Source organism: Saimiri boliviensis, chromosome 10 (assembly GCF_048565385.1).
Source record: "Saimiri boliviensis isolate mSaiBol1 chromosome 10, mSaiBol1.pri, whole genome shotgun sequence".
Taxonomy (NCBI): Eukaryota; Metazoa; Chordata; class Mammalia; order Primates; family Cebidae; genus Saimiri; species Saimiri boliviensis.
The window spans coordinates 96,670,580-96,696,702 of NC_133458.1; the positions used below are offsets into that span (position 1 = coordinate 96,670,580).

The 26,123-nt window shown below is 34.4% G+C and overlaps 1 protein-coding gene across 1 annotated transcript in view; it reads left to right on the top strand.

Moving 5' to 3' along the window:
* ZNRF2 (zinc and ring finger 2) overlaps positions 1-25,854 on the top strand; it is an 88,427-nt gene extending 62,573 nt beyond the window's left edge. Inside the window, exons 3-5 of the mRNA XM_039472937.2 lie at positions 14,643-14,748; positions 21,298-21,377; positions 24,602-25,854. Coding sequence (XP_039328871.1) covers positions 14,643-14,748; positions 21,298-21,355 — 164 coding nt within the window. The 3' untranslated portion in view covers positions 21,356-21,377; positions 24,602-25,854. The remainder of the gene's footprint in view (positions 1-14,642; positions 14,749-21,297; positions 21,378-24,601) is intronic.
* The last annotated feature ends 269 nt before the right edge of the window (positions 25,855-26,123 follow it).

Consider the following 26,123-nt stretch of genomic DNA (forward strand, 5'->3'; position numbering starts at 1 on the left):
AGATTTTTCTTATATAATAGCTTTAGTTGTCTGAGATTTTAATATTTTTTGTTAGCTTCTAGCTAATTTCTCATTTAATTTTTAACTTTTTCTTTGATTCAGAGATTAAGTAGAAAAGATGCATTATAATTGCACATAAAATTTAGGGGAGCAGAGAGATGTGTAATGGGACGTCATTTTGATCTTGATATTAGAAAAAGCTGTCCATATTTCTCTGTATTTTTTAAATGTTTTGATGTTTTTTATGTGGCCAAGTACATCATTGAGTTCTGGAAGTTGTGAATATAAGAGAAGCATATATATTTTCTTTTGCGGAGTGTAAAATCTGCATTTTTCTGACTCGTGTAGACGTGTGTATGTATGTATGTATTAGAAATATATGTGTGTATGTGTGTGTACTTCCCATAATTGAATTTGGTTGTATTATTGAAATATTTTGTATCCTTACTTCTGTTTGGTCTGTATAATCTGACAAATTTGAAAAGAAGTTTATTAAAATATCCCTACTGTGACTATGATTTTATCAACTTTTTCTCATTTTTAAAGTCTTAGTTGTTTTGGTATTATTTGCCTTGCAGCAATGTTTTCTGGCCTTATATGTTTCATAACTGTGTTGTTTGCACAAATATTTATGAGTCATGTTCTTGTTGGATTGAATTTTTTTATGTTATGAAGTATTCATCTCTATCCCATGTAAAGCTTTTAGCCTTAGATTCTGCTTTATTTAAAAATTTTGTTTTACTTATGCTTGTTAGAAACTAAATGGTTTGAGATTATAGCCTAGTTGGAATCCAGCAAGTTAGTCTGGCTATAGTTTTATGGATTCCCACAGAATATATGAGTCCTTAATCAAACAAAATCAAGAAACTTTATTACTCATAGCAATAACAATAGCTAGAATATCATCAGCATTTTCTTGTATCAGTTCCTTAAGCCTAAGAGGGCCAGGTGACAGCTGCACTCTCAGTGAGTTGCATTGCGGAAGAGGGAACCCCTCAGCTTTGGAAAACTAAATCTTTTATCATGAGAAGTAGTCGTGTCTGTCCTTATCTTCCAGGCCTATTCGCTCTTACAAACATGTTTGAAAATATAGTCCAAAACATGCAGAAACATGAGACACCCATGGAGAACTCTCTCTCCAAATTTTTTTATTTGCATTTGGTTGCTATCTTTGCTTCTTTATTTAAATTGAGAAAATTTAATATTTTTTTTGCTTTATTATAAATAAATTTATTTAAATTAGTAAAATTTTTCTTTATTTTAAATTAATTTTAATTTTATTTTTGAATAGGTAATATGTTTGCTACTCTCACCTGAATCACCTTAGAAAAGGTAGCCAGTACTAACAGTTTCTTGTGAGCCTTCCAGATACATATATTCTTTCCACACTATGCTTCACACAGTGATATCCTGCTGTACACAATTCTGCGTAATTTGTGATAGCAATTATTCCAGGTGACCTTCATCATTCTTTACAATTGCCTTATATTTCATAGGTGGATAAACTGCAATATATTAACCAGTCTTGTGTACATAGATGGATATTTAAACTGTTCCTAGTATTTTGTATGTGTATGAGTATTTCTGTGGGTTGTAATCCTTGAAGCCTTGTTTATTCAAGGATATGTACATTCGTATTTTTGATAATTATTTGCCAGATTCCTGCTCCGAGGTGCTGTGCCCATTTTTTTTTTTTTTAATATGCTTTAAGTTCTGGAATACATGTGCAGAACATGCAGGTTTGTTACATAGGTATGCACGTGTAGAGTGGTTTGCTGCACCCATCAACCCATCATCCACATTAGGTATTTCTGTTGATGCTATCCCTCCCCTAGCCCTCCACCCCTCCACCGACAGGCTCTGGTATATGATGTTCCCCTACCTGTGTCCATATGTTCTCATTGTTCAACTCCCACTTATGAGTGAGAATGTGCAGTGTTTGGTTTTCTGTTGCTGTGCTAGTTTGCTGAGAATGGTAGTTTCCAGCTTCATCCATATTCCTGAAAAAGACAAACTTATCCTTTTTTATTGCTGCATAGTATTCCACGATATATATGTGCCACATTTTCTTTATCCAGTCTATCATTAAAGGGCATTTGGGTTGGTTCCAAGTCTTTGCTATTGTAAATAGTGCTGCAGTAAACATGCTGTGTGCATGTGTCTTTATAGTAGAATGATTTCTTATCCTTTGGGTATATACCCAGTAATGAGTTTACAGGGTAAAGTGATATTTCTGGTTCTAGATCCTTGAGGAATCGCCACACTGTCTTCCACAGTAGTTGAACTAATTTATGCTTCTACCAACAGTGTAAAAGTGTTCCTATTTCACCACATCCTCTCCGGCATCTGTTGTTTGCTGACTTTTTAATGATCGCCATCCTAACTGGTGTGAGATGCTATCTTATTGGGGTTTTGATTTGCATTTCTCTAATGACCAGTGCTAATGAGTTTTTTTTCATGTGTTTGTTGGCTGCATTAAGTGTCGTCTTTTGAGAAGTGTCTCTTCATGTCCTTTGCCCACTTTTTGATGGGGTTGCTAGTTTTTTTCTTGTAAATTTGTTTAAGCTCCTTGTGGATTCTGGATTAGCCCTTTGTCAGATGGATAGATTGCAAAAATTTTCTCCCATTCTGTAGGTTGCCTGTTCACTCCGATGATGGTTTCTTTTGCTATGCAGAAGGTCTTTAGTTTAATTAGATCCCATTTGTCAATTTTGGCTTTTGTTACCATTGCGTTTGGTGTTTTGGTCATGAAGTCTTTGCCCGTAACTCTGTACTGAATGGTATTGCCTAGGTTTTCTTCTAGGGTTTCTATGATTTTAAGTATTACTTTTAAGTTTTTAATCCACCTTGAGTTAATTTCTGTAAAAGGTATAAGGAAGGGATCCAGTTTCATTTTCTGCATATGGCTAGCCAGTTTTCCCAACACCATTTATTAAATGGGGAATCCTTTCTCCATTCTTGTTTTTGTAGGTTTGTGAAAGATCAGATGGTTGTAGATACGTAGTGTTATTTCTGAGGCCTCTATTCTGTTTCATTGGTCCTGTATATCTGTTTTGGTACCAGTACCTTGCTGTTTTGGTTATTGTAGCCTTGTAGTATTGTTTGAAGTCAGGTAGCGTGATGCCTCCAGCTTCGTTCTTTTTGCTCAGGTGTCTTGGCTATATGGGCTCTTTCTTTGCTTCCATATGAAATTTAAAATAGTTTCTTGTAATTCTGTGAAGAAAGTCATTGATAGCTTGATGGCGATAGCATTGAATCTACGAATTCCTTTGGGTGGTCTGGCCATTTTCATGATACTGGTTTTTCCTATTTGTGAGCATGGAATATTTTTCCACTTGTTTCCTTTCTTATTTCCTTGAACAGTGGTATGTAGTTTTCCTTGAAGAGGTCCTTCACATCCCTTGTAAGTTGTACTCCTAGGTATTTTATTCTCTTTGTATCATTTGTGAATAGGAGTTCACTCATGATTTGGCTGTTTGCCTATTATTGGTGTATAGGAATGCTTGTGATTTTTGCACATTGATTTTGTATCCTGAGATTGCTGAAGTTGCTGAAGCTTAAGGAGATTTGGGCCTCAGATGATGGGGTTTTCTAAATATACAGTCATGTCATCTGTGAGCAGATACCATTTGACTCCCTCTCTCCCTCTTTGAATACCCTTTATTTCTTTCTCTTGCCTAATTGCCCTGGCCAGAACTTCCAATAATACTGTGTTGAATAGGAGTGGTGAGAGAGAGCATCATTGTCTTGTGCTGGTTTTCAAAGGGAATGCTTCCAGCTTTTGCCCATTCAGTATGATATTAGCTGTGGGTTTGTCATAAATAGCTCTTATTATTTTGAGATACATCAATACCTGGTTTATTGAGAGTTTTTAGCATGAAGGGTGTTTAATTTTATCGAAGGCTTTTTCTGCATTTGTTGAGATAATCGTGGTTTTTGTCATTGGTTCTGCTTAAGTGATGGATTACATTTATTGATTTGCCTGTGTTAAACCAGCCTTGCATCCCAGGGATGAAGCCAACTTAACTGTGGTAGTTAAGCTTTCTAATGTGCTTCTGTGTTCAGTTTGCCAGTATTTCACTGAGAATTTTCACATTGATGCTCATCAGGGATTTTGCCCTGAAGTTTTCTTTTTTTGTTGTGTTTCTGCCAGGTTTTGATACCAGGATGATGCTGGCCTCATAAAATGAGTTAGGGAGGAGTGCCTCTTTTTCTATTTGGAATAGTTTCAGAAGAAATGGTACCAGCTCCTCTTTGTATCTCTGGTAGAATTTGGCTGTGAATCCATGTGGTCCTGGGTTTTTTTTTTGGTTGGTAGGCTATTATTGCCTCAGTTTCAGAACTTGTTATTGTTCTCTTCAGGGATTTGACTTCTTCCTGGTTTAGTCTTGGGGAGGGTGTATGTGTCCAGGAATTTATTCATTTCTTCTAGATTTTCTAGTTTATTTGTGTAGAGATTTTTATAGTATTCTCTGATGGTAGTTTGTATTTCTGTGGGATCAGTGGTAATATCCTTTTATCATTTTCTATTGTGTCTATTTGATTCTTCTCTCTTTTCTTTATTAGTCTGGCTAGGGGTCTATCTATTTTGTTAATCTTTTCAGAAAACCAGCTCCTGGATTCATTGATTTTTTTTTTTTCTTAAGGGTTTTTCTTGTCTCTGTCTCCTTCAGTTCTGCTCTAATCTTAATTATTTCTTGTCTTCTGCTAGCTTTTGAATTTGTTTGCTCTTGCTTCTTTAGTTCTTTCAATTTTGATGTTAGGGTGTCGATTTTAGATCTTTCCTGCTGTTTCCTGTGTGCATTTAATGTTATAAATTTCCCTCTAAACACTGTTTTAGCTGTTTCCCAGAGATTCTGGTATGTTGTGTCTTTGTTCTCATTGGTTTCAAAGAACTTACTCATTTCTGCCTTAATTTAGTTGTTTACCCACTAGTCATTCAGGAGCAGCTTGTTTCATTTCCATGTAGTTGTGCGGTTTTGAATGAGTTTCTTAATCCTGAGTTCTAATTTGATTGCCCTGTTGTCTGAGAGATTGTTTGTTATGATTTCCATTCTTTTGCATTTGCTGAGGAGTGTTTTACTTCCAATTATGTGGTCAATTTTAGAATAAGTGTGATGTGATGCTGAGAACAATGTATATTCTGTTGATTTTGGGTGGAGAGTTCTGTAGATGTCTGTTAGGTCCACTTGGTCCAGAGCTGAGTTCAAGTCTTGAATATCCTTGTTAATTTTCTGTCTTGTTGATCTAATATTGACAGTGGGTGTTAAAGTCTCCCACTATTATCATGTGGGAGTCTAAGTCTCTTTATAGGTCTCTAAGAACTTGCTTTATGAATCTGGGTGCTCCTGTATAGGGTGCATATATATTTAGGATAGTTAGCTCTTGTCGGATTGATCCCTTTACCATTATGTAATGCCCTTCTTTGTTGTTGTTGTTGTTGTTGTTGTTGTTGTTGTTTTATCTTTGTTGGTTTAAAGTCTGTTTTATCAGAGACTAGCATTGCAACCCCTGCTTATTTTGGCTTTCCATTTGCTTGGTAGATATTCCTCTGTGGCTTTATTTTGAGCCTATGTGCATCTTTGCACGTAAGATGGGTCTCCTGAATATAGCACACTGACAGGTATTGACTCTTTATCCAATTTGCCACCCTGTGTCTTTTAAATGGGGCATTTAGCCCATTTACATTTAAAGTTAATATTGGTAAGTTTGAATTTAATCCTATCATTGTGATGCAAGCTGGTTATTTCCCTCCCTCCCTCTGTCGCTGTCTCTCGATTCCTCCCTCTCTCGTTTTATTCTGCCTCTATAGTAGGTGCCCATTTAATTTTTTTTGCTGTGATCCCCCTCATCTATTACTGCATATACTTACATAGTTAATGTTCTTTCTCATTTATATAATGTTACAAGTTATACAATCTCTCATTACCCATGTCGGTCATACTGTCACCTTTTTTCTCAAACAGAAAAAGATAGAATAAAAGTTATTTCTCGTTTGTGAGCCTGTCAGTAGCTTGTCACAGGAAGTCTTTTTGTTTGAATATGAAACAAAATTTCCTGGGAGCAGGAAAAATTTTCATTTTCAGCTCAACTCTGTGACTTCTCTCCAGTGCTTTCACTATCAGTAAGAGCAACCTTCTGCCCTGTTTTTAGATTCACTCAGGTACTGCTGACTGCTTGGACAATTTAAAGCTTAGTAGACATTGACCAAGTCCAGTGAAAAGGAATAAACCTTTTTTCAAATCAATGTTTTTCACCCTTTCCTTAGAACAATTAAAAAGAAAAAAAATTGATGGTGGCACATGTCTATAGTCTCAGCTACTCAGGATGCAGAGGCAGGAGAATTGCTTAAGCCCAGGAGGCAGAGGGTGCAGTGAGCCTAGATTGCATCACTGCATTCCAGCCCGGGTGTCAAAGCAAGTCTCTGTCTCCAAAAAAAAAATAATAATAAATAATAATAATAATTTCACAGTTGCTCTTTCTTTATTTTCACATGATTACATTACCTGGGGTTTCAGATGAATCTAGTTGTATATTCTTCAGAATCTAGCAATTAGTCAGTTATTTTAGTAGTTGAGGAGCAAGATAAAGGGATTAAGAAAAAATTCTCAGTTGTTCGTGTTGCCTAAGTTCTAATTTAGTCAGAGCTGCTGGTTCTTAGACACTTGATTTTTCTAAATATGTTAGCATTTTGTGCTTTGCCTTATTATCTCAGGAATGGACATTTAAAACATTTTTCCTGTTCATACATACTTTTAATACCTGACCATGTGTAATAAACAAACAAGCATTTATTGGTAAACTTGGCATATTTGCATATTGAGTGCTTTTTGGTTGAGTGGCTGATAGGAATTTCCAGGATAAAAAAGTCAATACACTTAAAAATTTTAAAAAAATAAAAAAGATCTGACCTCAGCTGAGTCACCAAAACCACAGGTAGTCAAAGTGCTCAAGTCAGTGGCAACAACAACCCTTTGCTTTGGGGCATTTTTTTCTGTTCATTGGCTCTTCACTTGTTGCTTGGTGTTTTCCTTAGTCTTCTGAGATCTGTTGCTTCATTAGTTGTTCAAGAAATATTTATTGAGCACTTACTATGTGCAAAACAGTATGTTCCATTCTGGGATAAGCAAAATGTGCAAGGTCCCTACCCTCATGGAATTTACCCTGTTTAATGCAAAGGTGGCAAAGTATTGGCCACTTCTGACCCACAGTCATGTTTTATTTGGCTTACACAGTATCAGATATGTTTTTTGAGTAATTGGAAATGAAAATATTCACTTGAATTAAATTTCCACCTGGTTTAAATCTACATCTGGCCACCCTAGGCCTTTATTTTCCCACGGCATTCTACTCTTAACAGCAGCTGCCCCTTTTAGATAGGACTACATGTACCAGTTTGCCCCTCTATTCTCTAAAAATAAACCAAGACCAAATTCAGTGGGCATTTATTGTCACAATTGTACTGTTCTTTTTTTCTTATAAAATAGTTAAAATCAGCTACATCTTTAGGCATCTGAGTTTGTGACCTGTGCATACTGATTATAGTCAGCCTGCTAAACATCTCACAGCCTGTAGAAGAAGCAGAAGAGAAAAAGCCTTACATACTCCGCTTTGAACAAAAGCATAGGAGATACACACATTGCAATACTACTCCTCAAAGTCATTCTGACAGAATATTGAATCCTGATTTATAAATCTAGTGATAGTTCTCATGTAACGTTTGACATGTACTGTTGCATGTTGTAATAGCTGTTTGAATTGGTATTTTCCGGCTTACTTGAATATTGCTGTAGTAAAATTTTGTATACATTCAGCTAACATTTAGTGCCTTTTACGTATTTTCACATGTATTAGATTTATTTTTAAACACCAGTATTAAAGACCGTGTGAGATGTAGGTGTTATGACTTGCAATTTGTTTTATGAAAATGAGGCTCAAAGAGGTTTGTGACTTGTCCAAAGCTCAAGCCTGTTCTTTCTCCATGAGACTGCCTTCATTTGCGTTATCTCCTTAGATCTTCACAAGGATCCTGAGACAGGTCCAGCAGGTTTCATAGTTATTACCACTTCAGATTGCAGAAAACAAGCTCAGAGTCCCTTCTTGCCAATAATCATGTTGCTACTTTTTAGAACATACCTGCTCTATTCCAGGTATATTGCTAGGCATTTGAGAGGTATTACTTATTTCTGCCACTCCCCTGTGAGGTAGGTACTGTTATCCCGTTATATTCCCAAACAAATTGGAGGAGTTAGAGTTTGAAATTGAACTGTAAATTCTTTTAAAAAATTGCTACATATTACCCACATTGCTAGACTCTTTTATGGCCTTTTTGAGCCTTCATACATGAAAATTTAATACATTTGTCTAATATTAAGAGTACACAGTAATAAGCTTGAAAATCAGATAAGGATATTAGCTTTGTTTTTTCGGGACTGGTGCTTTTCTCTCCATAGTGATTGAAGAGAAATAAACCTGAAATTTTACTTCAAAGTGTAGTTTATTCTATTTTGGTTTGTATTCAATTGTTCCATTTTTTTTTTCTTATTCATGTGGACAACTCATATAGGACAATATTTGTTAAGATTTTAGCAAATCGGTGTAATGGCTTTTAAGTTTTAGTTTCTTCTTTTATGATAAAGAGAGGGCATAGGAAAATTATCTTAGTTTGATTTGATGGTTGGGAAATAAGGAAATAACTGGTAATCTAATAATTTCTTGGACAACTTGTGTGATGACTTGTAGCTTGTTAGGTACTTACTTTTACAAAATACTTAATCCTGAGTTAGCTTTTTAAGGTAAGTTAGGAGCAAAAAGGCCCACATTTATGTCTGAGTGTGGAGTTTTAGTATTCCTTTTGTATATTATAGTTTTTAGAGTTTCTGATTTGTGTTCCATTTTATTTTAGTTACATTTCCTTGGCATATTCACCAAATTTGGATTTCCAGAATATTCCCAAGAGTATAAACTTTTTTTTAAGAAGTCATCAAAAGAGTCACAGATTCTATTTCCTCTTGAAGAATTAGTATTAATTTTACATTAAGTTTATAACAGTGCAGATGAAGGGTAGCTACATGTTTAACAATCAATTCTTAGTTACATTTAAACTAGAGCAGCATTGAAAAAGTAATTTTCAGTGGCATCTAGGCAAAGAAGCCCAGATTAATAAACGTTATTCCCACATTTTTATTGATACATTTATCTTATAGTGAAAATGGCAGCTTCCCTTTGTTAAATATCATTTCTAAGCCCATTTATATTTGAGTACAGTAATAGCTTATGGATCTGTAATTGAAAGAATTAATGTTACATCCTTTTATACCTATAAGATAACTTAATATCTGAAAGTATTATTAAAACATGTGAGCCCCAACTTTTTGTTCTTTGAGTAACTGCTTTTTACTAATGTTGTAAATTTTTTTAATTCTTGATTTTTCTAGGGATTATTTCACATTTCAGCTGCTTTTGTTTTCTACTGCTATCATTGAGGGTTCAAGAACAAAAAATAAGTCTTCAGGTAAAATGCCTGATCCATAGTAGTGCCTGGCATTGTATTTTGCTGAAAAGATCATATACCTGTTTGGATGCTTGATCTGAAAATAAACTTGTGATGATTATGAAATTTTCGCATGAAGTTTCCTTGGCTGCCTCTAACAAATTCAGTCTTATTTGTTGGTTTTGTTTTTGTTTTTTTTAAAGAATTTTGGCTGTTTGCTTTTTCTTTTTTGTTTTATGTTGTTTGATCTGCAGTAACTATATGGATATGTGCTTGGACCTGCTAAATATTTTAATTTTGCATATTTGGCTGCTTGAATTTTAAGTAATTTCTTTGGACAACGCAAATTTTAAGAGCTTGAGAAGCTGTAAGTGAAATATCAAGTAACAAGTTTGTAACTAGTTTATAAATGTGTATTTATTACCTATTATATATTTTAAGGTTTTATATTTTACCTGGATTAAATTAAAAATTCAGTTTCTCAGTTGCACAGGCCACATTTCAGGTGCTGTTTTCAGGCCGTATGTGGCTAGTGGTTACCATTGCGGACAGCACAGGTAAAAGATGTTTTTCATCACCAATAGTTCTGTTGGACAGGGCTGTTTTAAATTGCGTACACAGTTAATTGTAAGGTCATTTTTGATACCAGTTATTTTATCCAGAAGGTAAAGCGTGTGACCAGTCTTGAGAATACTTCCTCCAAATATGTAGTTTGAGTATTTAAAACTTAGTTGTTTGAAACAGTTCAGTTGCTTTGGTATTTATGCTACTTTAAAGTGAAATTGTTTCTTGTGGCAGAATTCATGAGGTAGGAAAATGCCAAGGACTTAGTCTAAATTTGAATCCTGACCCCAGGACTTACTAGTTTAGTAACTTCTGGTAAGTTACTATACTTCTTTGAGCCTCAGTTTCCTTATGTGTAACAATGGTTACTTCATCAGATTAACATGTCACTTAAATATTTCTAAAAGCACATTTAAAAGTGCATGTTTTTAATCCTGTAAAAATAGGGAATCAAGTGAAAACATAAATTAATTAGGCAGTGTCCTTTGCTTGGGGAGTTGTTCCCAGCCTGGCAGTTAGAATAGGGTGCCTAGAAATGACTAAGTCAGGAAGAAGTTCCTGGTCTTCATGGAGTTATTTGATGACACTGTGTAAATTTGAAACAAGTAGAATACCAAGATGGAGAGAAAAAGAAATAGGAAGTTGACTGACTTTGTTTTTGGAGAGGTTCGCGAAGTACTATCTGATGATAAAAACGAATATTTTGTATAGCGTTTTTATAACTTACAAGGTTCTGTCACACAATTCTTTAAAATTTTATCTCTAATATTTTGAGTACCTTTAACAGACTAATATTAAAGAAGAATAAAAGGAAACTCAAGGTTGAACATTTTTCAGGTTACGTAGCTAATATTGAGAATGGAAAACCATATTAAGTTTTCAACTTTAAATCTTAGGCTCTTTGTATTTCAACATGCTATTCTTTGATAGCAGTAGCATTTGTGAACCAGGCATATATTTCAGAATCTCCAGGGATTGGACTCAGGTACATAATAATTTTTGGTATATGTTGAAAATGTACCCTTTGAAGTGATTCGAGTGCCCACTTCTGGTTAAAAATCATTGCTCTTTTCCAGTCTTTTAACTTTTCTTTTTCTGTAATCAGTACATCCAAATTAATGCATTGATAACACGAGTAAGATAAGGCATTAAATTGATAAGCAATGTGCTGAACTGTTACTACTCTAGATGTTGAGCTATGAGGAACAACACTTTTTTTTTCTTGAGGTGGAGTCTCATTCTCTCTCCCAGGCTGGAATGCAGTGGTGCAATCTTGGCTCACTGCAACCTCCAACTCCTGGGTTTAAGCGATTCTCCTGCCTCAGCCTCCCAAGTAACTTGAATCACAGGCAGCTACTACCATGCCTGGCTAATTTTTTTTGGTAGAAACAGGGTTTTACCATGTTGGCCAGGCTGGTCTTGAACTCCTGACCTCAAGTGAACACGTTTAGTTCCCTATTTACAATCACATGTGTTTCCATTGATCATTGCTGGTGGAGGAGGAATCCAGACTAGCCAGCTATGGTAGTTAAATCTGTGAGTGTTCCCTTCTCTGCTTCTTTAATACGAGTTTTAGCTAGTTAGTAGTCTCCCCCAAGATATTCCAGTCCCGAATGTTGACTCCTTAGTCCCTGTGTGTGATATCTTCATGAATGTTTTCAACTGATTGGCTAAAGATTTTTAATCTTTTCCCAGCTGTCTTGAAGATGCTTTAGTATCATGGGTTTAGTGGTATTTCCAGGTCCTGTTTAACTATGAATGTATCACATTACTAACAACTCTTTCGCAATTGTGAAACCTAGTTACTTATGTGAAGGCAAAGCTGAAAACTTTCCTTTGAATGAAAGCGTCATTATAGGGGTGGGAGAGGGGACTACTTTAGCAAACCCCCAGGTAGGTGGAAATTAATCATATTGTACATTGAATTTTCAAAATGGAAAATGTTTTTAAACATACTAAGACACATTCTATTGGAAATAAGACTTTACAATGTGAAAAGTTAAGCATTTACTATTTGAAGCTGTAATCATGAGGTTTTGAAGTCAGAGTGAACTATCTTCTAACTCAGAGTTGCTCATCAAAATGCAAAATCAGTGGCTACAGTGAGTTAAGATTAGCTTTTAATTTTCAGAGCAGAGATTATTTCACTAGAAGCTGTTTTTAGTGGATATTAGGCTGCTTCTGCACTGAAATCAGTGTGTTTGGAATGTTTTTACAGGTACACTTTTCTTGAACAGAAAATACAATTGTGAAGTACAGTTCTGATTATTTTGTATTACTAGGGTTTAAGGGAGCTTATTTTTAAAATGACTTCAACCCAGCATTCTGAATTACACTAAAAAGATTGTTTGAACTTAGAACCTGCAAAGCATTTAAGGGATAACTCTTGCCCCTGTCAATTTTAAAATAGCATTGTGTTCTTAAAATATATATCATTCTGTTAATTATAGGCAGGTTGGATTTGTCTTTGTTGTACTATAAATTTTCTTATAAATAGGATAAAATTTAGACCTTTTAAAATACTCTCATCTCAAAGACTTTGAAGAGCACTGAAAACGAGATGCATCTGAAACCGATGTTGCATCATAGTTTAAGGGAACTATTTTTTTTTTACTTGGTGATATATAAAGCTAACGGTGCATATTATGACCATTGATGTTTTAGGTTTGATAAAAAGTAGTGGTTGACTTTTTGAAGTTGGCTTTGAACTTACATAATTATTTGATAAGACGGTATATTTTTGTGGTGAAAAAATATGTCAGTGGTGAGAATATACTATATTATTTGGAATTACAGACCTTTACCAAGTTGTTTTAGTGTTTCCTTTAGATCCTTTTGTTTTTGTTCTCACTGCTATCAGTTAGATGCTGTACATTATACTTGTTCCTTATCTGAATCTCCTATTGAAAGATACCAGAACAATAAGAGAAAAATGGAGATCAAGAGAACAAGAAAAGGCATGGGATGCAGGATGGGGTGTGAGTAGTGGGTAGGATCTCTAGGGCCAAGAGAAGAAGAATGGGGAAAGCGAGTACACTTCAGGGAAGTGGTAATAACATTTTCCATTTCCAGCTTTGCTTGTCCAGAAGTCTTTTACCTGCTTAAGTTTCTGATTGTAATATATTAGCTTGTGAGCTGTCCAGTAGTTAGCTGAAATCACTCCTAACATATTCCGTCCATTCAGCTGATATAAACCCTTTTTGCTGAGGACTTGCTTATTCTGCAGAAGGTGCCCTGTTACCTCCTCCAGCCTTCTGAGTAAATCATCTGCTGGTATCTTCTCTTGTGTAGACCAAATAGAGTCTCTGTTCCCTCATAATGTGCAGCCTCAAAATGAATAATTTAAGGGAAGAACCACTTCTTAGAGAATGAATTTTTCTGTGTACTATTAGGGATATGTACACAATTGAATTAATGGTTGATTTTTATAGGAGGAATGGGCATACCAAACAAATACTTAACTTTAGAATACTTCCCTGCCTTTCTCTTTCTTTCAGAATTTAGGTAGAGATTGATGTAGTCTTTCCCATTTTGCATATTTGACTTTTTTATTTCAAAAAGCAGTAATTTGTTTATTTCTAGTGTAAATTCATATTGCATGTTCCTGCTTTAGCTTTCCATTGTCTAAAAGAAGAACATATACTTTGGAGAAGTTTATTCACGTTCTTCAGTAATGGCATGTTTCAGTCTGCATTAAAAAAAGAGTCACAAAATAAATCTGACTTACATTCTCTATTTTAGGCAAATTGCTTTTAAAAGTTAACATTTAACATTAGAATGCTATTTAAATTTTCACTATTAAACATGGATTGAGAGAACCTTTTTCATTTTTTTCAAAGGGAATATTTGCATTATAAAGAGATTTACCCTTGGAGATTTTAAGCACACCATAGAGGTTTTTTTGCTTTTGTTTTTGTTTTGTTTTTCTTAATACCCTGCAGATCCTTTTGGAAGCCAGTTCGTTTGATACCTGGAGTAGGCTTGGCATTGTCATGGAAAAAGATTATGAAGAATTGCTGCTTTCAATTCTGAAATCCTCAAATTTCCAAAAGTCTCTTTCAGAATTTACAGAAAAGTTTTAATATTCCTTTGCATTTTCTTGAGTTAAGCAACTTTTAAAACTCCCACATTCAGGGTGATCTATTGAACTTAACCAATTTTATTAGAATTTTAAAAAATAAAATAGTATTTTGTTTTCATGTCTTTTCACCACATTACACTGTAAAATTCTTTGAACTAGCTTGGGCAAACTACAGGAAAAGAAATTCTGTGGTACAAATAACTAGCTTACTGATAAAGTTGTAGAGCAAAATCTATGCAAGTTGGGTGCTTCTGTACTATCTTTGCTTACTGTAATGCTTCAATAAGATACAAATGAAAACTCAAGATACCAGAAGTAAAGGTAAACATTTTTCAGTCATGTATGAATAGTATTTCAAATACGGTGCTGAGTTTTATGTATTTCTGATGAAAAGATAAGCCAAGTAAGGTAGAATCACAACTCTTTATCAGTCAGCATTCACAAAATTCTTTTTTCAATTTGATGGTAATTATATTGTCCTGAATTCATTTTCTCTTTCTTCAGAGGATGTACTGAGTAAAGATGCTGGGGAATGTGCAATATGCCTTGAAGAACTGCAGCAGGGAGATACTATAGCAAGACTGCCTTGTCTATGCATATATCATAAAGGGTAAGTTCACCAAATTAGTATTAGAGTAAAAGCTTATTCTCACAGTTTCAAACATTATAATTAGGACTGAAAAGGAAACTTCATTGAAACCACCCCTTCCCCGCCCCACAAACTCTTCTTAAAACTTAATTACCTTTTTTCTCTACTTGAACTAAGACTTGAACCCACATCTGTTAGAATTCAAAAGTCTGCTATTTTTAAAGCATTTGCTATGACCTAGCTGTTGTTCATAACTTCTTAAATAGGTTATCTCATGTAAGCCTTGTCATCATTGCATTTTACAATTGAGGAAATAAGCTAATGGACAGTATGGAATTTCCCCAAGATTACAAGGCTAGTAAATGGCAGAACTGAGACTCTGGTAGACTTGAAATCTGCTTGACTCCAAAACCTGTCTGGTTTCTTATATGGTCTTCTTGCTTTTAGAGTGATAATAGGAAAAACTGGGGATTAAAAAAAAAATTTAAGGTAACCACAAAAAGAAAACTGTGACTTTCAAACTGATGAAAGTACATTGCTTAATACTTAAAGGTGGGGTGGGAAATAACTTAGAGAAAACAGTAAATAAGACTAAATAGACAAAAATGTATCCAGATATATTAGTTATAATAAATGTACATAGAACAAACTCACCAGTTGAAAACCTGATTGAAAGGTTAGGATATGTAGTTGATAAAAAACATATTTAAACATAAGGATACATAAAATTTGAAAATAAAAGGATAGAAAACTACATCTAGGCAAATATTAACTAAAAGAAAATTTGCAAAGCTAAACTATTACACAAAGCAAACTGTATAGCAAAAAGCATTATTATGGATAGAATTACTTTGGAATGACAAAAAGTATATGACATTCCATTTTTATGTATTTAATAACATCTCAAAATAAAAGATTTATGAAACCCTCAGACGAAATTGACAAATTTATCATCATAATGAGACATTTCAGTACATCTTTTATTGAGTCAAGTCGCATACACAAAAAATGAATCAAGACCTAGAAAAATGGAGCAATGCAGTTAACAAGTTTGATCTAATTGATGTGAGTATATATTTGTATCTGTGCCCATAAATTAGAGAATACATATTTTTCAACCACACATGAAGTGTTACAGAAATTGATCATGTCCTAGGCCATAAGCGAATCACAGCAAAATACCAAGAATTGGTACCATATAGGATGCTGTACACTGACTGACTGCTATTAGATGTCACTAATAAAAAGATAAATAATCCTCATATATACTTTTGAGTAACTTGTGGATCAAAGAAAAAATCATCATGGAATACAGGAAATACTCAGAACTGAAAAACTGATGTTTTTGACAAGTACCTAGAGTGATCCTCAGAAGGTTTATGTTACAGTAGAAAGGAAGTCTGAAAACCCAATAAGTCAAGTTTCTTGCTTAAGAAATTAGAAAAGTAACAGCAGAATAAACACAAATAAAATAGAAGAAAATAATGAAGACCAGAGAAGAAAATAAGTTTTAAAATGACACACTAGAGAACCACAAAGCTATCAGTTGGTTCAGAACAGGATTGCCTCTAGAGGAAAAAAATGAGGAATGTGAATTCATAGTAGAAATTAAAAATAATGAGAAAAAGTAGGCCTATAGAGGCAATGCGACAATGAGTTCTATCAGATATCCAAAGAACACCAAAGAAAGTAGAAGATGATGGAAGGTTCTCCCGTTTACCTTGTGAGAAAAGTATGAACTTGATACCAAACTCAGATAAGGACAGTACAGGAAAGAAAATTAGAAAGTACTCACATTTGTGAACATAGATCTAAAAATCCAAAAACATATCAGTAAACCCAGCTCAACAATATGTATCAAAAAGTATGTATCTAAAATAATGCCTCATGACCAAGTTGAATTTATGCTAGGAATGCAAAGATACTGTAAGATAGAAAATGTATAGATGTAATTTACTACATTAACAAAGGAAAAAAACATTAACTCAGTAAATGTGAGAAAGCCTTCAGTAGAATTCTATACTTGCATATTAATGATTTAAAAATAAAAGCTAAGAATACATATTAGATAAATTATTAAAATTTGTAAGAGTTCAGGGTTGCCAAATATGAGATCAACCTATGGAAATAAGTTGCAATCATATTGCAGTAAGAAAAAAGGAAATACAACTTAAAAAATTATAAATGTCAACAGAGACTAAAATGACTATAAGGCATATTAGGATTAATTCTATAAAAGATATGTAAGACTTTCCTTTAGATAAAATTTTAAAACTTTATTGAAAGATATAGGCAATCTGAAATAAATGTGGACATGTATCATATTGCGGATAGGAAGACTCAGTGTCATAATGATGTCCTTTTGCCTCAGATTGACCTATATAGTTAATGCTACCTTAGTAAAATCTCAACTAGTTTGTTTCTGAAACTACATGGGGACCAACAAGTGAAGGGCCAAGAACGGTTAAGACACTCATGAAGAAGAACACCATGCTGATAAGGCTTGTCCTGTACAGATCTATTATAAGACCATATTAAGACGGTATGGAAATGGCAAAGGTGAGCCAATGGAATGGAATGGAGTCCATAAACACTTGTGCCTATCTGGAGAGACCGCATAGCATGGGAGTTAAGAGCATGGACTTTGAAGTCAAGACACTCAGCATTTGAATCCCAGCTCCTTCACTAATTCTCTATGTGATCTTGGTCAAGTTAGTTTTTCTCTCTCTCAGTTCATAAGATGAGGACAGTAGAAACAATTTCATAGAGTTATAAGGGTATAAAGGAGTTAAGTTTTGGAAAGTGCTGGCACATACATAATAGATGCTATATAAATGTTTGTTGAATAAATGAGAAAAAATTGATTTGCCAGAGATGGAATTACAGTACAAGAGAGAAAGAATGAACTATTCAATAAATGGTGCTGGGATCGATTGGTTATTGATATGGAAAAACAGTTCAGTCCTTATCTTGCATTTGACATAAACGTCAATCCCAGGTTGACTAAATGCCTGCCTCTGAGAACCAAAATGTAAAGTGAGGAGGAAAGAAAATAGTGGAAATGTTTTTGACCTCTTGATAGGAAATTATTTTTTGTCTAGGATACACCTGCCCCCAAGAAGTAATTTCAAGATTGATAAATTTGGCTATATTAAAATTTAAAACTTACTTGTATCATGACACTGCAAAAAAGTGAAAAAACTGGGCCTCAGACTAGGATTGTTTTTCAGCACACATAATAAGAGAGGTTTGGTATTGGAAATAGTGATCTCCTTCTATGACTTTCTGTAATGCAGTGAACTCATTGCAGTTAGTAAATGGGAGAGTGAAGACAGTATAGTAACATGATCTTACTGGGTCTACCTAAGATTTTCCAGCACATTAATGTGCTTCATCAGATAACAGCAGATGAAAGCATATATGCTAACACAGTGAGCTGTGTAAGAATACAGTGTATCCATTTTCCCCATATGCTAACACAGTGAGCTGTGTAAGAATACAGTGTATCCATTTTCCCCATGTTCTTATTCTTAGTTTAATTAGACCATGGACTTTGTTGTGGCATCCTGATTTCACAGTTCTCACATTTTGTGCATTAGCTTTTTTCTTCATTTCTCAGCAGTCTCAATTCTACCTTAATCCTCTTTCTGTAAAGCTAACTTCACCATTAAAAATATGTATATTTAGTAGTGTTTTATTGATTAGGAATGAGCATGTCTTTGTTCTGGTTATAAAATTGTGTTATTTGAGTAGTCTGCCTTGAACCCGAATTTTCTCCCAAGCCCTGTTACTTTTAGCTTTCAATTTTGTGGAAAGCGGTGTTGATCAAAAACCTGTATATTATAACAGAAATACCTGGATGATAGCTTCTTAGAAAACTATCAGTCAATTCAGAAAAAAAAGGATCCTCAGTTGGCCAATAAATATAAACAGATGAATTTGGTAGATAACCCTGGATGCAATACATGTGTACTGCACATAGTAGATAAAGCTGTGTGCAGTACATATACTACAACTCAGTAATTCCACCCCTGCATATATGCCCTAGAGAAACTCTTGATATTTTGCTCTCAGACAGTACCACTATTCAAAGTGCAGGTCCAGAAGGCATCAAGGAGCTTCTCTGCTAGTTAAGTCAACACTATGCTGCTTTTATTGAGAAAGTCTTGCTGTGATTTTTTTTTTTTTTAAGTTATTTGAAACAGTGTGATTAGTGAGGAAATTAACTTCTATTTGGGCGTAAACTCCTTAACCTCAAAGAATGTTCATAGCATCATTGAAAATATCCATCAGCAAAAGAATGTATATATAAATTATATATATTAATATAATGTAATGCTGTACACAGTGAAAATGTAAAAACAGGCTGGGCACGGTGTCTCATGCTGTAATCCCAGCACTTTGGGAGGCCAAGGCAGGTGGATCACCTGAGGTCAGGAGTTCAAGACCAGCCTAACCAACATGGAGAAACTCTGTCTCTACTAAAAAAAAAAAAAAAACCAAAAAAACAGAAATTAGCTTGGTGTGGTTGCAAGCGCCTGTAATCCCAGCTACTTGGGAGGCTGAGATAGGAGAGTCACTTGAACCGAGGAGGCAGAGTTTGCAGTAAGCCGAGATGGCACCACTGCACTCCAGCCTGGGTGACAGAACAAGACTCCGTCTCAAAAAAACAAACAAAAAACCAAAAATGTAAAAACAAGAGATTAGTAATTGTACATCTCAAATTGAGCAAAAAAAAGCAAGTTACAAAAAGCATAATGGTGTTTTATGGTAGAATTTATATAAAATTTTAAACATGGAGGCAGTACTGCATGTTGTTTTAGAATATACGCATACATAGTTATATACAGTAAGAAGATGCCTAAGAATGAAAAGTACCAAATTGAGGATAGTGCTTTCCTACTGGGGCTGAGAGAAGGGAATATAGTAATGTAAATAACAAATGAATATAGCTTAGAATGGAACATATATGGATTGATAGAAGTTTATTAGAAGAGGACCTGGGGTTTTAAATGATTACTTTCTCTTGATGAACCAACCTCATGGTTGTAAAATAAGGAGTACTCATGTTAGATTGCAGATAGATGCGAAATAACACATCTGGAGTATTTTGTTTGATTATCAGAATTTCATTTTAAGAGGTTTTCTGGCAGTGGAACTTCCAGTGCCAAGTGGTAGAGAGCAGGCTGAAAACAATGTTTCAAGCCAAACTGGGCATATATTTAGAGAGCAAACATCTTCACGGCAACTGAAATTTAGTTATTTGAAAGAACCTGTTGATGTGGTATTCTACCTTTCTTCTTTTTAATGTAATCCATCACTTTTACCTACGAAGCCAACGTATTTGGATATGAGGATGATAAATGTGGATTTTGCCCTTCAGCATATTAACCAAGCCTTGTAGTTTTGTGGCATATGCAAATTTGAAATATGTCACCAATGAAGATGTTGAACAGGTTGAATCCTGCTTGGATAACTTGCTAGCTGTTGGGCAAGTAACAGCTAGTTACCAGACCTTGATTTTTGTCATCTATCATGGTACTTTGAAATAGAACTTTCTACCACGATAGAAGTGTTCTGTATCTGTGCTGTCCACTAGGGTAGTCATGAGCCTTGTTGCTGTTGAACACTTGAAATGTGGCTAGTATATACACTGCAGGGGAAAAAGAAACAAAAGGAAAAAAAAAGAAATGTGGCTAGTGTGACTAAGGAACCGGATTTTTTCTTTTTTTTAATCCTTTTTTTTAAAAAATAGTACTTTAGGTTCTGGGGTACATGTGCAGATGATGCAGGATTGTTGCATAGCTACATACATGGCAAGATGGTTTGCTGCCTTCCTCCCCCTGTCACCTGTATCTGGCATTTCTTGCCATGTTATCCCTCCCCACCCACTGCCACCCACTGTTATCCCTCCCCTGGTTCCCCCCTCTTTTATTTAATCTTAAGTAACCAGTGTGTGGCTCTTGTCTACTCTGTTGGACAGTGCCGATCTACAATGATGATGATCATATACACCCGAATATTTAACTTCTAATAAAATAAGATCATGAAATACTTCACAAATGTAAATGAATTATGATATATTTGTGTATGTATATGTATTACACAGTGGGATAGAATTTAAATATTCAATAATCACATATAAATATAGCTTTAAAATGTGAAATATTGGCAAGGATTAAAATTTAAAAGCTATTTTTTATTACATTTATAGGTGACATGAACAGGTTGATAATGTTCATAAATGAATAATTGTTTTGAAAAGATAAATTACCCAAATTTGTCATTCAGTTTTGATATTGGTCAAGTGATAGTTCTTCACATTGTCTTTTGGGAGTAGTTCTCTTTGAATTTTGAAGTGCTTTATAGCATAATTTTGCAAAGGTTTTTTTTTCTTAATGACTTAGAATAATCAAAATATAAACATTCTTAACCGTTATTTATGTATGCCAAATAAAATTTAAAATACTGATTTTTTCCTGCAAAAACATATATTAAAGTCAAGTAAGTATTTCATGATATAAATAATTAATAAAGTATCTCAATTTTTCTGGTTTTGTTCCTTTCTAGCTGCATAGATGAATGGTTTGAAGTAAATAGATCTTGTCCTGAGCACCCTTCAGATTAAACATCAACTTCCTGTTTTGTAGGTAATTTCTTTTTGTAATTATTTTTTAAAGTGTTAACCACATTACACATTCTAAACCATTTTTATTTATTAATTTACTCATTGAGGTGCATGAGTGAGTGTATGTATGATTCAGACACTTAGGCTACTGCATAGAAAAAACTTACATTAAAAATATTGTATAATTCTAATTGTTGGTTGAGTGGGTTGGCTCATGCCTGTAATCCCAGCATTTTGGGAGGCCTAAGGCAGGTGGACCACTTCAGGCCAAAAGTTCAAGACCATCCTGGCCAAATAAAAACTCTGTCTCTACTAAAAATACAAAAATTAGCCAGGCATGGTGGTGCACACTTATAATCCCAGCTACTCAAGCAGCTGAGGCACAAGAATCACTTGAACCCAGGAAGTGGAGGTTGCAGTGAGCTGAGATCATGTCAGTGCACTCCAGCCTGGGTGACAAAGCGAGATTCTCTCAAAAATAAACCAAAAAATAATTCCTATCATTTAGTATTATTATGTACCAGTTGTTGTTGTAAGCATTTTACACCTATTAGTAACTCATCTAATTGTTAGAATAACCCTTTTGAGCTCAGTACCATTACCATTTGTATTACACAGATGAAGAAATTAAGTAGAGAGAGGCCGAGAAACTTGATTTTTCAAGGTCATATAACTAGTTTGTTGGTGAGGATGAAATTTGAACCAAGGTATTCTGGTTCCAAAGACTGTTCTTAGTAATTTTGCTCTTTTTAGGTAGGAACATTTTCTTCAAAAAGTTGCATCATAAATTTATTCTATTTAACCATTTACTTTTGATTTTTAGCATGTAATAAAGTGCCTGTCTATATAGTAGGCAGAAAATAAAGTTGTATTTTAAAACTGAAAAAAGAACTAGTCTTGTTCTGCTGATTTAAGTTTTTCATGGTTCTGCATTATCTGAAAATGCAGATTGATAACCTCAATTGGATATTTTCATAAGGCCTTTTTTTCATATTTCATGAAGTACATTAAATTGGTATCCCTTATCTTTGAAAAAATAAAGGTTAGCTTAATTCCTGTCTTCATATATATGAAAAGCTGTTATGAGAAGAATTGCAGAGATGATGTAAAGCATTGGATTGTTATAATAAGACAGAGCATTTTAGCTAGTCCTGGAATTGTTTCAGGAGTTAGAGTCTCTTTGTTCAGGGACTTATGACAGTAACAGCAAGCTTTTCTGGGAGGCTGAGATTGTTGACAGGGAACTAGACCAGATGATATCCTGAAGTCCAGTCCTGTGCTGGTCCCCCCATTTCCTTTTATTTCATTAACTTTCCTTAATTTTGAGAATAAAAGTATTGAGGTAATAAACACAGTCAAGGAATTCTGTTGCTGTATTGGTGGAAGATGATTTAAGAGTAGCAAATCAGAATATTGACCAAGAAGATCTGAATAATAGCAGCAATAGCACCTGAAATGAGAACTGCAGGTGAGTGTTATAAGACTATGCATGTGTGTGTGAAATGTAAAAGCCTTGGTAAACTCTGGAGTACTAAAAGACTATCAGATTTTTAACCTTTACTGTAAATCATGCCTTGACACATTTAAAATATGAATTGAGGCTGATTGTGGCTCACACCTGTAATCCCAGGACTTTAGGCAGCTGAGGTGAGAGGATTGCTTGAGACCAGGAGTTTGAGGCTGCAGTAAGGTATGAATACACCAGTGCACTCCTGCCTGGGTGATTGAGCAAATCCCTGTCTAAATAAATAAATAAATAAATAAATAAAATGTGAATGGAAGTAAGAATGCTGGGTAAGAGTAGTATAGTGATGGAGTGGTATTTTTAATCTATGTGCTCATATGTTTTTATTTCACTGTAGAAAAGGTTTGGAATGCCTTCATTGTCATCTTATATTTGAGACAATAAAATGAAACTGTGGCTAAAATTATAGAAGCATTTTAAGAGAAGTACTGAAAACTGATGCTAAGAAAATGAGATTTTTTATCTTAGTATTTTACATGCCAAAGTGATAAATCTAAATCCTTTACCTGTAGGTAAAATTTGTCTTTTCAGAGTCTTTCTTAGTGTATTTTGGGCTACTATAACAAAATACCTTAGATGAGTAATTTATACGTGGCAGAAATTTGATGCTCACAGTTCTGGAAGCTGGGAGGTCTAAGATCAAGGTGCCAGCCAGTAGGCTTGGTGTCTAATGAGGGCTCATTCCTCATTTACGGCACCTTCTTTGTGTCCTTACAGGGTGGGACAACAGACTCCCTCAGGCTTCTGCAAACATGCTAACCACATTCATGAGCTAATCACCCAATCATGTCCCAAAGGCCCTACCTCTTAATACTATAGCACTACAGATGAGGTTTCAACATAGCGATTTGGGGAGTACACCAACATTCAGACCACAGAGCTGATAAACTTTGTTTTGTAAGGTGGAATTATATGGTATAAATTTTTTTTTCTCTCATCACCTAAGTTTTTCCTTAGTGTCACAGTGAGCTTATGGGATATGTGGAGCATACTTCTCATCTCACAGCTGAAATGCATATGTCTGTTGATCTTCAGCAGCGCTCCCATTTTCTTAGGTTATCGGTGTTACATTTGCTTATTTGTTTGTTTTCCTATATAGAACCTGAGTTTGAAACCAGCCTACTACATGGGGCAGAATGAACTGTTAGGTTATCTACAGAAATCTCAACCAGCGGAGTCTGCTGCTGTGGGTCTTGAAGAGTTATTTTTAAGAGTTTGTAGACATGGAGTGTCTTTACTCTTGTACATATTTGCTTCTGTCCTGACTTTTCTTATTTATCAAGCAATAAATTTTTATATGCCTTTTAATTGTCCTAGATTAAAGGTATATGGGTTTGAGGAGGATTCAGCGTTGTTAAAACATTATTTAAGGTGCTGCGTAGCCACAAAGCTCAACGTTTCTGATATTCTTCAGCATAAGAATTTAATAACCCAAAATAGAGAGACATGAATATTTTGGTCTTGATTTGTTAGAAAATTGCTGTACTTATTTTGGGGTTTTTAGAACTCCACATGTGTACATTTTTTACTTTGCTGTAGTTCTTATTCTGAAAGGGGGATGACGTCGTTATGTGTTTTTTATGACTAAGCTATAATTGATCCTCCTGTGTCTTAATCTATTCTCCTCCAGATCACTGATTTCATGAGTTTTCAGTATAGTACGGGTATCAAAACTTAAAGTAACTACAGCAGTGTTCATGGGGAAATCTATTTTTACACAGGTTTTCTTGTCTTTACAAGATGCTTGAAAAACCAAGAGGATATGAAGATACTGTCTCTGGAGAAACAAAAACGCAGGCATACTCAGCCAGAAATCTGAGTTTTGTGAGGACTTGGTAATAACAGATGGACAATCGTACTGGGGAAAGACACAAATCCCGCTGAAGAGAGGACAGTGACCACAGAACTCAGTGTACCAAACATGCATATAAAGGACACACAGGGATTTTGAAAATGCTGCACATCCCTTAATAGTCATCTATGTAGGTAATACTGATAAACATTTTGTATTCAGACGCCAAAGTTAACTGATTTAAAAGTTGATTTACTTTTTATTAAGTTCTCCAGAGCTGCACAACTAGTTATGTTTTGATTTGTTTTATTGTTTAGTTTGGGATCTCTTTGTTTTCCCCAACATAATGTTTCTGCATTCATCTGTTCTTAAATTGCAAAACATATAATTTACTTCTTATAAATTAAAGTCTTAAATGTGAAACCAAGAAATTTAATCAAGCAGTAAAAACATTCTCTGAATGTAGACCATGATTTCAAGTTCTTCCATTTTTTTCCCCCAAGAGTGGAAAATAGACTTCTACATAGGAAAGCTATGTTAATATTTTTAAATTAAAGGTTAAATATCGGAATGCAGTCCAAAGAGTAAATCACATTATATGATTACATTTTAATTAAATATAGAATACTCTACTGAATTGCAGTTTATTAAATATACTTATCCTCTTAAATAAAACTGCTCAACAGTTAATCAGCAGTGAATCATCTTGTAGCTATGCAATTTAAAAAAAAAACACAGATTACCAATTTTCAGTGCTGCCAGCTACAGTAACTCTGTTTTAACGGGTATCTTTTGTTTGGTCTTTTCATGTCATTATATTACTGTGCTTTGCATCTCCAGGCAGTTCTCTCACATTTGGGTAAAAAGTTTAGCGGGCTGTAAACTTAAGGGTAAAATAAAATTTTCTGAAATGGAACTTGGAATAATTTGAGGGAGATTTTATATCTTTAAAAATTGGAATTTAATGGGGATCCCAGATTTATAGCAATTTGCATCTTTAATTTTCCAGATAATCTGGAAGTTAGCATTTGATAAATGATTTTTTAAAGCAGATATGAATATTTTGTTTATAATTTATTCATGTGTTATTACTGTAATTGAAAATGTTATAGACACTTTTAAATTCAGTTTGTGTAGAAATGTGTTAAACAAAAATATGTGAATAAATTTTCCCACGTAATACATCTGAATGGTTAAAAATACTGGAAGAGTTGTCAGGGCTATGATAGTGAATGTCTTTTTTTTTTTTATATCAAAAATATCGATAAGTAGGTTTTGTGTTTTCAACATAGGGAAAATGTTATCAATGAATAGGCAGTGCACTTTACCTGGTATAACTGAAAGTTGCACAGTAAGTACTGTTTCCTTATTTTAATCTTTCTTTACTCCTAATGTATTTAAGAAGTTGCTGTTTTATTTAATGCTGCTACTCTTAATCTTCTCTAAATTTG